General features: G+C 43.7%; 1 protein-coding gene across 1 annotated transcript in view; it reads right to left on the reverse strand.

Annotated features, from left to right (window-relative positions):
- ALKAL1 (ALK and LTK ligand 1) overlaps nt 1-11,805 on the reverse strand; it is a 67,925-nt gene extending 56,120 nt beyond the window's left edge. The window contains exon 1 of the mRNA XM_053245950.1: nt 11,385-11,805. Coding sequence (XP_053101925.1) covers nt 11,385-11,805 — 421 coding nt within the window. The remainder of the gene's footprint in view (nt 1-11,384) is intronic.
- Nucleotides 11,806-13,224: the final 1,419 nt, after the last annotated feature.

Raw genomic sequence — 13,224 nt, forward strand, 5'->3', positions numbered from 1 at the left:
CTGGAAAATCTTCTGGGAGAAATTCCCATGCAAATTTCCCCCTCATTTGCATCCATTTTTTTTTCTTTAAAAGTCACTTCCAAATTTTCCTGATGCCCCAAATAAATCAGATTTGCCATATTTGACCTATTCATACTGTTTTAAAAACACACTTCCACTATATTAATTTTTCCTTACTGTATCTCAAGCTTTTCAGATAGAAATTTTAGAAATTGATTTTTTCCCAAGGAAAAATAAAGTATGGAAATATATTCCACGCCACATCTCTGTATTTAAATATATGAACCTACATATGGACAAATATCCAGATTTGGAAACAAAGCTAATATAATCAGAATGTTTTTATTTTTTTTTTCTTTGTTTACCTTGGAGAAGCTCAAAGAATGAGCTTCCTTGGATTAGGGTAGATTACTACAACAAAAGTATAAGAACCTTTATACTAAGTATAAGGGAAGAGAGCTGGTCTTGTGGCAAAGCTAAAGTATGCTATCAAGTCAATTTCAACTCCTGGTGCCAACAGAGCCCTGTGGTTTTCTTTTGGTAGAATACAGGAGGGGATTACCATTGCCTCCTCCTGTGTAGTATGAGATGATGCCTTTCAGCATCTTCCTATATCGCTGCTGCCTGATATAGTACCAGCAGGGATTCGAACCAGCAACTTTCTGCTTATTAGTCAAGCATTTCCCTGCTGTGCCATTAGGTGACCTGTGGTAGCAAGCATAAATTGTCCCCTTTGCTAAGCAGGGTCTGCCCTGGTTTGTATTTGAATGGGAGACTACATGTATGAGCACTGTAAGATATTCCCCATAGAAATGGGGCTGCTCTGGGAAGAGCATTTGCATGCTTGAATGCAGAAAGTTCCAAGTTCCCTCCTGGCATCTCCAAGATAGGGCTGAGAGACTCCTGCTTGCAAACTCGGATAAGCCACTGCCAGTCTGTGTAGACAATACTGAGCTAGATGGACCAATGGTCTGACTTAATATAAGGTAGTTTCCTATATCCCTTCATGCCATGACTGAGGTCCTAAATGAACTATATTATGGTGTTCATATAAAGAAAAGAAGGAAAATAGTTTACAATAGTGGTACACAGGAAGGAAATATTTAAGGTCTGGATGCCTTATTTGTGTTGAGGTGTTAGATAAATGTACAAGTGGTAGAAATTTGTACACAAACATGGCTTAGATATTGGGCAGTCCTTCCACAAGGTGCAAAGTTTGCTTTGATAACCTCAGATCTTGGACAATTGATTCCTGCTTGCCTAAGTTCTGAACTGTTTGCCAACTTTCATTCACCCTTTGTTTCCAGGTCTGTTAGCCTTTTTCATTATATGCCTTTTTCCAGTGACTTGTACTACTTTTAGTTGTATACATAGCTCTGAGAGAAGGGTGGGTACTGGAATCACTAAACTGATGTCAGAAAGTGCTTGTTGTTCTCTAAGGCAGGGGAAATAGTGATATTGCCCTACATACACCCTAACATGGAAGGGTATTTGGGAAGTCTCACTCTCAGATGAAATTTGCAGATTCCTAAACACATTTTATCACTTTCCCCTTCTTTTCCAACATAATCTCTTATTTATTTATTTTTCTGCTTCAAAAAGCAATTGCACAAGCTGATTCACATTACAATGGCAAGCATGTGATCTGACATTTTACATGCACAATATTTCTGGTATTCCATTCCATTGTGCTGCTTTGATTTGATGCACACGTACATGCGAAATGTACCTGCGTGTAATTATTCCATAATACGTGTAATAACATGTACTTGTATGTTACATATACCATTATATTTGCTGCAGCAAAAATAAAATAATGTCACTGGAGATTGTACTGTATAGCAAACATTACTTAATTATGTGTAACTCTTTTTACAACTCACCTCAAAAGAGCAGTCACCCTACATTTCAGTTCTCAGATGGTGTTCCCCAGAACTTGCATACCTCCATGCACTCATTCACATAATACTTTAGTTTTTCCTATCTTTACTGCTCTTCTTTTCTAGCAAATATTATTCTCTGCATCTAACTGGCTTTCCCCTCACTCTGGCTCTTCATGTAATCATAGGCATCTTAATGTCCAAATCCTTCTCCTAAGTCTGATTGGCAATTTGTTCTGCAATGGCTTCCTTTGGTCGGTCTTCGGAGCCTGGCTCTCAGTATCTGATCCGCATTCTAAAGTATTCATCCAAGGGCTTCCTTTGTTCACCGGCTGACTATATGTCTGCTTTTTAGAAGCTGTTTTTCTGCTGTCCCCAGCCATTTAATCTTTGTTGAGATGTATTCCTTACAGAGAAATCAAACTCTTTCAAACAACCACCACCACCACCCTAATATAGGCTATCTACCACATCATAAGAAGATTAAGTTAAGTGCCTGGGGAAAAAAATCACTGGAGCACTATATTAAAACTGTTTCAAGCAAGCACTGGAAGCATTATCACTCCTTTGGAAAATATTACTTATCACTCCCCGTCCTCCCCGGCCAATTCTACACACCTGATAAAGGTCCTATCACAGAATATTCATGTGAAGAAAGACTGTACTTATATAAATGCTCATACGCTATGAGAGTTGCAGTTATGTTATTTCTGTTGTTGTTATTGTTGCTGTTGTTATTTATTCAATTTCTATACCGCCCTTCCAAAAATGGCTCAGGGCGGTTTACACAGAGAAATAATAAATAAATAAGATGGATCCCTGTCCCCAAAGGGCTCACAATCTAAAAGAAACGTAAGATAGACACCAGCAACAGTCACTGGAGGTACTGTGCTGGGGGTGGATAGGGCCAGTTACTCTCCCCCTGCTAAATAAAGAGAATCACCATGTTAAAAGGTGCCTCTTTGCCAGGTTAGCAGGTGTTGTGCTTTTGTTATATACCATATGTCTATTTGCAAACACTTTCTAACTTTATAACAATTTTTTAAACACATAAATACATATTTTACATATAAAATGTTGAAATTGGGTTCACATTAATGAAGGTGTTCTCAGACTTTGGTCCCTAGATGTTGTTAAACTACAACTCCCATCATCCCTGTAGGGGATGTAGTCCAACAACATCTGTGAATCCACATTTGAGTTTTATGATTACTGTCTTTGTGTAAAGATGGTCTACAGTCTGCCTGGGGGCGGGGTGGGGCAGGGCTACAAGGGTACAGATGTGGAAAAGAGGGAGAGGCAAAAATAAGGACAAACAAGGATAAGGGATGAATCAGAGAGTAAGGGTAATAAAAGATGCCTTCATTTCATTTAAGTGCAAACCACCGTCCAGTGTATCAGAAGAGGAAATACGTTATCTTTCCTCTTAATTTAGAACTTTCTACCAGTAAGAGAAACTTGTACATATTCAGTCCTTTGCATATTTAGCAACTGAATGACTAGGGATTTCAGTGTAAAATCATTAGTCCTATTGGTAACAGTTGTGTTTGCCCGTAGTATCTTTGCAGGAGTGGGATGTTTGCCAGTGAAATGAGGGATAGAATGTCAGCCCTGCAGGTCAAAAACTGACACCATTTATTCTAAAACTAGCGCAAATAAATTAGGCCTTTGTCAGAGCAACAGGAAATCAAAGCTAGAACTGAAGACCTCTAACACTATTCAATAAGACTCCAAACGATGTGAATTCAAGAAAAATAATTACAGCTGTGGTCCGAACATCAAAGGCTATTAATGCTGTCCTTCTCCTTCAAAACATGTGATACTGTCTTTAGAACTCAAATTTCATCTCAAGTAGTTAAATATTTTAAATTAACAGCATGAAGCACTGCAGACGTAATCAGGGAAAATAAGAAATAACTAGATAATCTGAAATGTATAACTGTATATAGCTGCAATCTGCCTTATAGTACTAATATATAATTATAAAAGGCTAAGGACATACATGACAAGCCCTGCCCTTACCATAGCCATGACCAATGAAAACACAGGGGCAGTAGACCCTGCCACACCACATAAGCAAAGAAAGTGGTGGTGGGGATGCGGCCGACGGAGTGCAGCGCTGGCTGTGTGCGCAACAGTGCTCTTGTGCAACTGCACAAATGTTATATTGCAATGCACACACAACATTGCTTAGTATGTCAGCCATTATTTCCTTTCATTTACAGCTTGAACTAATCCTAACCTACAATGAAATGGAGACATTTACAGCATCTAGCTGCAACTAAATGGCTATAAAGCAACACACAACACTTTGCAAGTGTATTGTCTTTGTTCTACACTAACCCTTTCAAAAGCAGTGTGTGAAACTGTTGCATCTCTGATGCACCAAGCGTGGAACACACAAAGCTTCCTTACATCAAGTCAGGGAACTGGCCTGTCTAGTGCTGTCTGTGCTCTCTACTGACTGTCTAGGATGGCTGTATGGTCTCCAGTATATATTCTGTATAATGCTGAATATACTAATTATTCATGCCTATGCTGCCTAGCAGCAGGTCTCCAAGGGTGTCTACTGTGAAATTTCTAAATAGAAATCCTGTCAACTGAACCTGGGATCTTTCACATGCAAAGCAGCGTGACAGAGCCAGCGTGGTGTAGTGGTTAGAGTGCTGGACTAGGACTGGAGAGACCCGAGTTCAAATCCCCACTCAACCATGATACTAGCTGGGTGACTCTGGGCCAGTCACTTCTTTCTCAACTTAACCTACTTCACAGGGTTGTTGTGAGGAGAAACTCAAGTATGTAGTACACCGCTCTGCGCTCCTTGGAGGAAGAGCAGGATATAAATGTAATAATAATAATAATAATAATAATAATTCATTTCAAGAGGTCTCTCTCCTCAAAGCATTGTACAATTACATTTTCAATCTGTCATTTTGTACTTGCTACCAGAAACATATAGGAAACATAGGAAACTGCCATATACTGAGTCAGACCATTGGTCTATCTAGCTCAGTATTGTCTTCACAGACTGGCAGTGGCTTCTCCAAGGTTGCAGGCAGGAATCTCTCTCATCCCTATCTTGGAGAAGCCAAGGAGGGAACTTGAAACCTTCTGCTCTTCCCAGAGCAGCTTCATCCCCTGAGGGGAATATCTTGCAGTGCTCACACATCAAGTCTCCCATTCAGATGCAACCAGGGCAGACCCTGCTTAGCTATGGGGACAAGTCATGCTTGCTACCACAAGACCAGCTCTCCTCTGTAGTATATAGAACAACTGGTCCCAAGATGTCAGGAGCTCCAGGGCTAGGATTGGAAACCTAGCTGCCTCATGTGATAAACCATACAATACTTAATACTATTCATGGCTATCTGGTTATTTTATTTAACACATCTTTATGCCACCCCATATGCAAGTCCCTGGGCTGAAGGAGTATTTCACTATCTGAAGTAGTATATTTTGAAGTGACACAAGCAGCACTATTGGAATTCAATGATTTAGTAACTGAGATCAGAATTATGACTAGGTGGTAAAGCAGACTCTTGAAGTTAAAGCTTCAGTGAACCAACACAACTTTTCAGTGTTCTGATTTGAACATTGGTGTCTCCACTCTATATCAAAGAGCAGATGTACAAAGCATACATTACATGCATAGACTGAGAACCTACTGTGACAAATAAAACCAAGATTATGAATTAATTACTGTGGCAGATAGGAGTGAAAAGTGTAGAAATATGCGACTAAGAGCTTTGAATAAGGCATTTAAATTTCATCACCTTCACAAAGGATTTTTCTTGCAAGTGGCTAACAGCATACCTCATACAACTGATGACAGAAGAAGTGAGTGATTCATGCAGAGAAAATATACTGCACAGGTAGGAGCTGGCCAATGTGAGGTACTGACAGACTACCTAGCTTAGTATTTTAGATTTTATTTTCTGTAAAAGCATTGTTTTTTAGTTGTATGCATTTGTTTTTGACCTACTTTCCTTAAGGAAAGCTTATAAGATCACCTAGCTTCCTCTGTGTGTGTCCCCATCAACTTCACAATGCTTAGACTGATTTCAACCACATTTGGTATAGTTGTATGCATTATTTATTTATTTGTTATATTTATAAACCGCCTAATGACTTGACTATCAAGCCAGAGGTTGCTGGTTCAAATCCCCACTGGTATATTTCCCAGACTAGTATGGGAAGCACCTATGTCAGGCAGCAGCAAAATAGGAAGATACTGAAAGGCATCATCTCATACTGCATGGGAGATGGCAATGGTAAACCCCTCCTGTATTCTACCAAAGACAACCACAGGGCTCTGTGGTCGCCAGGATTTGACACCGACTCAACAGCACACTTTACTTTACTTTACTAATACCTACATCTCATAGGAACATGTAGGGACACCTCAACAGCATCATTTGTGGTGATGTCATCCACCCCAGTTCAAGAAGGCAGATGCATGAACATTTGTGGAGCAAGTGGGCTAACTTGTGAATCATCTAATCGATTTGAACCAAATTTGGTACAATTATAGGGACACCTCAACAGCATAGCTTGCAATAATTCCTTCCATCTCAGTTCAAGATGGCAGATGCACGAACATTTGAGGAGCAAGTGGGCTAACTTGTGAAGATGTTAATTCATGTTCTAGTGAAAGGAAAGTTGGTAGATTAGTTCTTACAAGAACTTATTGTTATAAACTATTGTTGCTGCTGTTATGAAGAGGTCTTTCTTCTCTAAAGGAGGACATGACAAAACTTTCATGCATTATGGCTATTTTAAATGTCATTACACAATAGCTCCCAGGTCCTGGTGACCCATGCCAGCTCTAGGCTAACTGGCATCCCATGCAAAACTGAAATTGGCCCATCTCCGCCCATCCCCATCATGAAAATACATCACGGGTTAGGAGGAAAAGATACTTCTCTTCACTTCAGAACATTCATTTCACTGTGCAGAATTTTTTTAAATTTTTATAAAAGATGTGCTCCAGAATCTCAGCAAATATCCAGTCAGTTGGAGGATCAGAAGAGACAGCAGCCTGGTCACTGGCGCGGGAGGGGGGGCTGTTAAAGAAGCCACAGCGTTCCACTGCCATAAACTTTGAAAAAATTGGTGTGGGGGGAAAAGCTACTCCCAAGCAAAGAGGAAAGCAACTGCTGTCTCCCATGGAGAACTAAAGTACGCTGGAAAGGCTAGAAGCTAATTGGTACCATCCACCCATGGCCAGCTTTAGGACTGTACAGCTGTGCAAGCAAACAGCATACTCTTACAGGGGTACTAATTAAGGTGCTGCACATCCCAGCCTAGACTATGGAGTGCCCCAGTGGCATCCCTGTGCAGGATTCCACCCTGCCCCCCACAAAGCATGGTACCCTGTTCAGTTCCACAGGCCACACACCCCTGTATGCCGGTCATTATGCACAGAAGAAAACTGCATGTCCGAGCAATCTAGTCTAAATGCATGTTCATGGTGATCTGCAAAGCAGTCCATTTTTTGTTGACTGTGACTAATGCACATTGCGGAATTACTAGTAACGAATGCATTGTGGACTATAAAGCATTGCCGCACAGTGGGGTTTTCACTGACACTCATAGCTCTTCATTTAAGGCTCTTCTAGTATATACTGACTCTTATGTTTATGGATGTAGTTTATTGTTAAATAATCCATGCAATTAATACAATTCTAGTATAATCCTAAAGTTAAATTGAGTAGAATGGAAGTTCAATGTGATGCATCAAGCTCAGTAAGGTAACTTATACCTTATGGAATTGGAAATCCTCAAGAACAATACATTGTGCCCATCCATCAGCTGTATCAGGGCTGCACAACTTTGGCCCACCTGCAGCTGTTGGACTACAAGTCCCATTACACCTGACTATTGGCCACTGTGGCTGGGAATGATGGGAGCTTTACTACAAAAGCAGTTGGAGGGCCAAAGTTGTGCTGCCCTGATCCATATAATAGGACGGATAGTTTACAGTGGAATTTGCTCTGTCTGGAAAGGAGGCATAAGTGTGCTAACTGTCTATGTGATTCAAAATACTTCCATGCTACTTGGTCAGAGGATTCTCTCTTTTGTTTTACAGATCCTTGTGCTGTTGGACATAGACTGCACTGACAGCATTCCTTGCATCTTGGAGGTCTCTGACGTGGGTATAAAGGAAAAGTAAAACAATACAATATGAAAACACTACTTGGCTTGGCATTGCTCCAAACAGAAATACATTCCAAAGTGTTGTTCTAAACTCCACTGACAGCAGAGTCGAGCAGAAAACATGAATGAGCGTTTTTTTACAACAAATACACTATTTTAAAGTCTTTGTTCACAAAAGGACACAGATTGCCACCATCTACTCAATTTTGCACATAGACAAAAAGACTCTGAAAAGCCCAATGGTCTAATGAATTACTCAACATCACACCAAATGACTGAGCCAGCGTGATGTAGTGGTTAGAGTGCTGGACTAGGACCGGGGAGACCCAAGTTCAAATCCCCATTCAGCTTCATGACTAGCTGGGTGACTCTGGGCCAGTCACTTCTCTCTCAGCCTAACCTACTTCACAGGGTTGTTGTGAAGAGAAACTTAAGTAGGTAGTACACCGCTCTGGGCTCCTTGGAGGAAGAGCAGGATATAACATGTAAATAAATAAATAAATACGTCATAACTCAGCATGTGAGCCAGAAAGCTCTAGACACAATTGCAATAAAACAATAAAATTATTTCTGATCTCAATTGTAACAATTCATACACAGTTGTCTAAAATCCATGGTTTTCTCATGCCTTGCTAGTACAGCTGAGGTGGCAAGCCTATTCACACTTTTGTGAGAGCAAGTCCCACTGAATTTAATAAGAGTTAGTAGACATAGGAGTATAGAAGGGTGTGGAACATAAGTGAACATTTGCCCTTAATGTCTTAGATGCTATGTTGAAAAAAATAACAGAAAATAAAAAGACATGCAGAGTTAATAACACTTAATTGAAATTTTGACCATACAGTAAAAGTTAGACAAATAAATGTAACTATATTGTACATCCTTCTGCCTTGATTTAAAATCAGTGGCTACATCCCTAACATCTGGGGCCATAGGTGTGGCAAGAAGCAGGAGGAATAGTCTTAGAGATGTACATAGCAGGCAGCAAAGAAATGTGATTGATTGATTGATTGATAAATAAGTAAGTAAATAAATAAATAAACATAGTCAAGATACACAACAAAATACTTTTGAAATAAGAGCAGGTGTGACTAGGATACCCCAGTATCAACACCAATCTATAGACCATACAGGTGCCACCAAAGCCAATAGTGTTCATCCTTGTATGTAGTGCAGATCATGTAGTCTAGTTTACTACATATTGACATGCATCTGAAGAAAACAGAATCACCGACACAGAACAAATTGACTATATGCTTTGCTAATGACTGCACAATGTGCATTTAAACTGACACACAAGTTTGAGTGCATGTAGATACAATTCTTAGGAAAGAAAACTAAGTATAGCCTTGGTTGTAATCCAAAGAATGTTAGACACATTTAAGTGCCCTGAAATAATTATGAATTAGCACATCATACATCATTCCCTATCGGATGAATCCCAAGAATTATGAACAGTTTCACTTATGGAATGGAGTTTTCCTCACTTTCTCCATCCCACCAAAGCCCTCCCACTAGAGAAGTTGGTTAGGGATCCTCAGGAACAGCACTGAATGTGGCATGGGGGATGTGTGTGCAGCAAAAATCAGGATTTCACACACACACACACACACACACACACACACCCCTTTCTACACATGCAAGCAATCCTTTGAATCCAACTCATTTTGCCCATTTTATTTGAGAATGACTGCCATCTCCCTCCCAACAATTAGGAAATTAATCCCTGTAGAGTAGAAGTGAACTTTTTTTTAACCTTAAACATTGCACTCTATTAAGGCACTGTGTGTATACAAAAGATAGTGAAGTAAAGTCATCCCTGAAAAACGACTACCTCATAAATACACACAGTCTAAAAAGCCAGCATGGTGTTGGGTTATTGTGAGTTCATTTATATCCTTAACAGTGGTTTCTGTAATTGCTTGGAAAGGATGTTTTCCTTTCCAAACAACTGGATCTAGTCCTGCTGCTGGGAACCAGCAGCTGTGTCCTCCTCAGCCTGTCCAGTCCAGCCATCACTTCCAAGAGTAAGGGGAATGCGTGGGGATGAGACAATTCCTTCTAAACAAACAACTGGTGTTTTCTTCTTGATTGATTGCTGCCAGAAGTTATGCAATGGGAAAAGGAGTGACATAACAAAATGTTGCCAAACCTCCAACACTGCATGAGGGGCAGAACTACGAAGCTTGTTAACTATTAGATCTGTGCCCTTACACTTTAAACAATAACTGGAATCACCCACCCACACAAACTCATGTGGAAAATATAGAAAGCAGAAAATGTCAAGACCCAGGGCTTCGATCTCTGTTGGCAAGAAAGTTGCTTTAATGCCTCATTTCATCTGAGGACACTCCGGGAACCCTCCGACTCTTTTGCTTTACATATACATTTAAATCAAAGCCTGTGACTTGAGGCTCTTAGCTTCGCGAGACTGTAGCAATTAGAGGCGAAATAAAGCTGAACATGAATGGAGTATAGAGACCTGAAGGCAAGAAAAGTAAAGGGAGATCCGATCTGCTGAGGGAGATCTGCGGAGAGTCAAACACCGCGCTCGATTCCAGACAAAACAATCCCACAGCTATCCAGACCTGCCAAGAACGAAGCTAGACAATTTCCTCGCCGCGCGCATCGTGTGGGTTGTGCAACTACGGAACGGGTTCAGCAAGCGAATACTCGAAGCGAAGCAACAGGTTGAAAACTTGTTGCATATAATGGGAGAACCCCACGTAGATGCAGGATTCCTGCCGCAGGAAGATATTAGACAACGCCAGCAGGCAATTAGCATCACATCCTAAGAATTTGGAAGCAAGTTAGCAAGTATAATTCAATGCAACGGAACCCGCTCCCTAGGTCAAGCGATCTAGAAGCGCAGCCGTTGCGATCGCCTTCGAAGTCATGCGGAGCATCCAACTTCTCTCCAGAGTTCAGACCCAAAGGACGACCACCGCGATCATAAGTGGTGGGAGGCAGAAGAGCCTGTATTGAACAGCTTTCCCTTCTACTAGGCAGTCAGGGCAAAGATCACATTTGTTCCTCGTGAGACAGAAAGAGCCTCACTTTCAGGAGACAAGAGGGCATCTCCAGGGCAAGGGGCCCGAGCCCACTTCACAGCCACGCCTTAGCACCTGGTAGCCCTGCCACTTCGTCTCAGACAGGTGGCTCAAAGAGGACACGGGGGGGGGGCGCGCTTTGCACATGGGCAGAAACACGCCTGCTCTGTCTTTGCCCGGAAAACTGAGCGGCAGTGTAGGGAGGAGCAACCACGCCTCGCCACTGAGGAGATGTGGTTCAAATTAAGCTAGGCTAAGGCAGGGGGGCAAAGGGTGAGGGAGCCCGCGAGCTTCTTACCGCTATGTCTGGAAGAGGCGAAGTGTCTGGGGGCTGCTTGCACAGCAGCAACTCGCTCCCTGGAGGAGGACGCTCCCCTGGTCCCTTGAGCCCCGGCAGACGTCGAGCGGGACAGGGCGCCGGTGGTGTAGCGCCTCGCGAAGACCCTCTCTGCGCCCACAACGGGGTGTAGAGGCGCGGAGTGGCGGTGCAGGCTGTTGCTGCTGCTGCTGCTGCTGTCCCGCAGGACTCTGAGCAAAAGTTCGAGCAGCGCCGTCCTCCGGTCCCCAGCCGGCGGGTCGAGGTGCTCCCTGCTCCGGCTCCTGCCCCGGGAGGCGGCGGCGGCGCTGTTGCCCTCGACCCGCGGATCCGAAGTGAAGAGCAGCACGAGGAAGAGGGCAGGCAGCGGGTGGCGGCGGCATGATTTCTTGGCCCCGGGCATCACTCGGCGGCGCCAGCAGCCTCCTCCTGTGGGGAGAGAGAGAGAGAGAGAGAGAGAGAGAGACGGCGGCGCCTGGAGGTTAGCTCCTGCTGCCCCTGCCCCTGGCCGCTCCCAGCTCTCTCCTCATGGCTGAGGCCGCAGGTGGCCCAGCCGCCGCGGGGTGAGCTAAGCCGCGAGCCCAACACTGGGACCCGGAGCTCCGGCCGGCTGCTGCTGCGGGCGCCCCGCCGCACGGGATTGGCTGCTCCCGCCGCGGGCGGCGGCAAAGGCACGTGCCGCTGCTGTCGCGCGCGGGGTAGCGGGCGGGCTGGAGGGGCTGCTGCTGTTGCTGTTGTTGCCGGCGGTCGGCAGCTTCGCTCTCCTCTGCCTCTCCGCCGGTCGCTTCCACAGGCGGGCTCCTGCCAGGGGCCCACGGGGGACCACGCACGCTGTAGAGCAGACAGTTGCCAGGCCAGCCGCTTCCCGCCTCTCTCTACTGTGTGCGAGGCTCGAGTGTGTGTGTGTGTGTGTCGGGGTGGGTGCACGCCAGCTGGGGGGAGGCGCTCCTTTGGCTGGTCCGGCTGCAGCTACCCCGCCCACCGGGGCGCGGCGGCCGCTTCCCGCTTAGACCCCAGATCCCTTTTGGGCACATTTATAGACACGGATTATGAAAAGGGTATTAAGCAGGCAGCGCATATTACAATCCAGGAGCTTTATGGGGGATTTGCCGGGCTTTCTTTCCCAAGCGCTCTTGAAGCTTTAAGGCTTTCGACGGACACGTTTTAACCAATTACTGGGACTGAAGATCTCTCTCTCTCCTCTCTCCCTCACTCACTTTTCTCCTTAGAGAGAATGACCAGGATCTTTAGATCTGTTATTCAAAGGCTCCTGACACAGATCTCTTTGTATTACTTGGGTTTGTATTACTTTGTATTACTTGGGTACGACTGCTTATTGCCACGGAGATCGCGCCACAGAAGTTATTCTAGGGTCTTTAGGTATTTACATGTCACCATAAGTCTGTGATACCACAGTTTGTCTGTGCTCTTTTTCTTCTTCTAAAGGTTTTGAATAGGACCTGTGAAAAGGACTTAACTTGTCTAGGGAGTAGGACAGGACGTTGCTGGTTCGAATCCCTGCTGGTATGGGAAACGCCTATATCGGGCAGCAGCAATATAGGAAATTGCTGAAAGGCATCATCTCACACTGCGCGGGAGGAGGCACTGGTAAACCCCCATCGTATTCTACCAAAGACAACCACAGGACTCTGTGGTCGCCAGGAGTCGACACCGACTTGACGGCACAACTTTACCTATATAGGATATAGAGTGGAAATGGCGAATTTTAAAAGCAGCTTCTTCCCAGAATTATTTTCAGAGGCGAGAGAGAGAGAGAGACCTCCGATAAACCGCTTAATGACTGACTAAATAAATACATATA

This window comes from Hemicordylus capensis, chromosome 4, assembly GCF_027244095.1.
Source record: "Hemicordylus capensis ecotype Gifberg chromosome 4, rHemCap1.1.pri, whole genome shotgun sequence".
Taxonomy (NCBI): Eukaryota; Metazoa; Chordata; class Lepidosauria; order Squamata; family Cordylidae; genus Hemicordylus; species Hemicordylus capensis.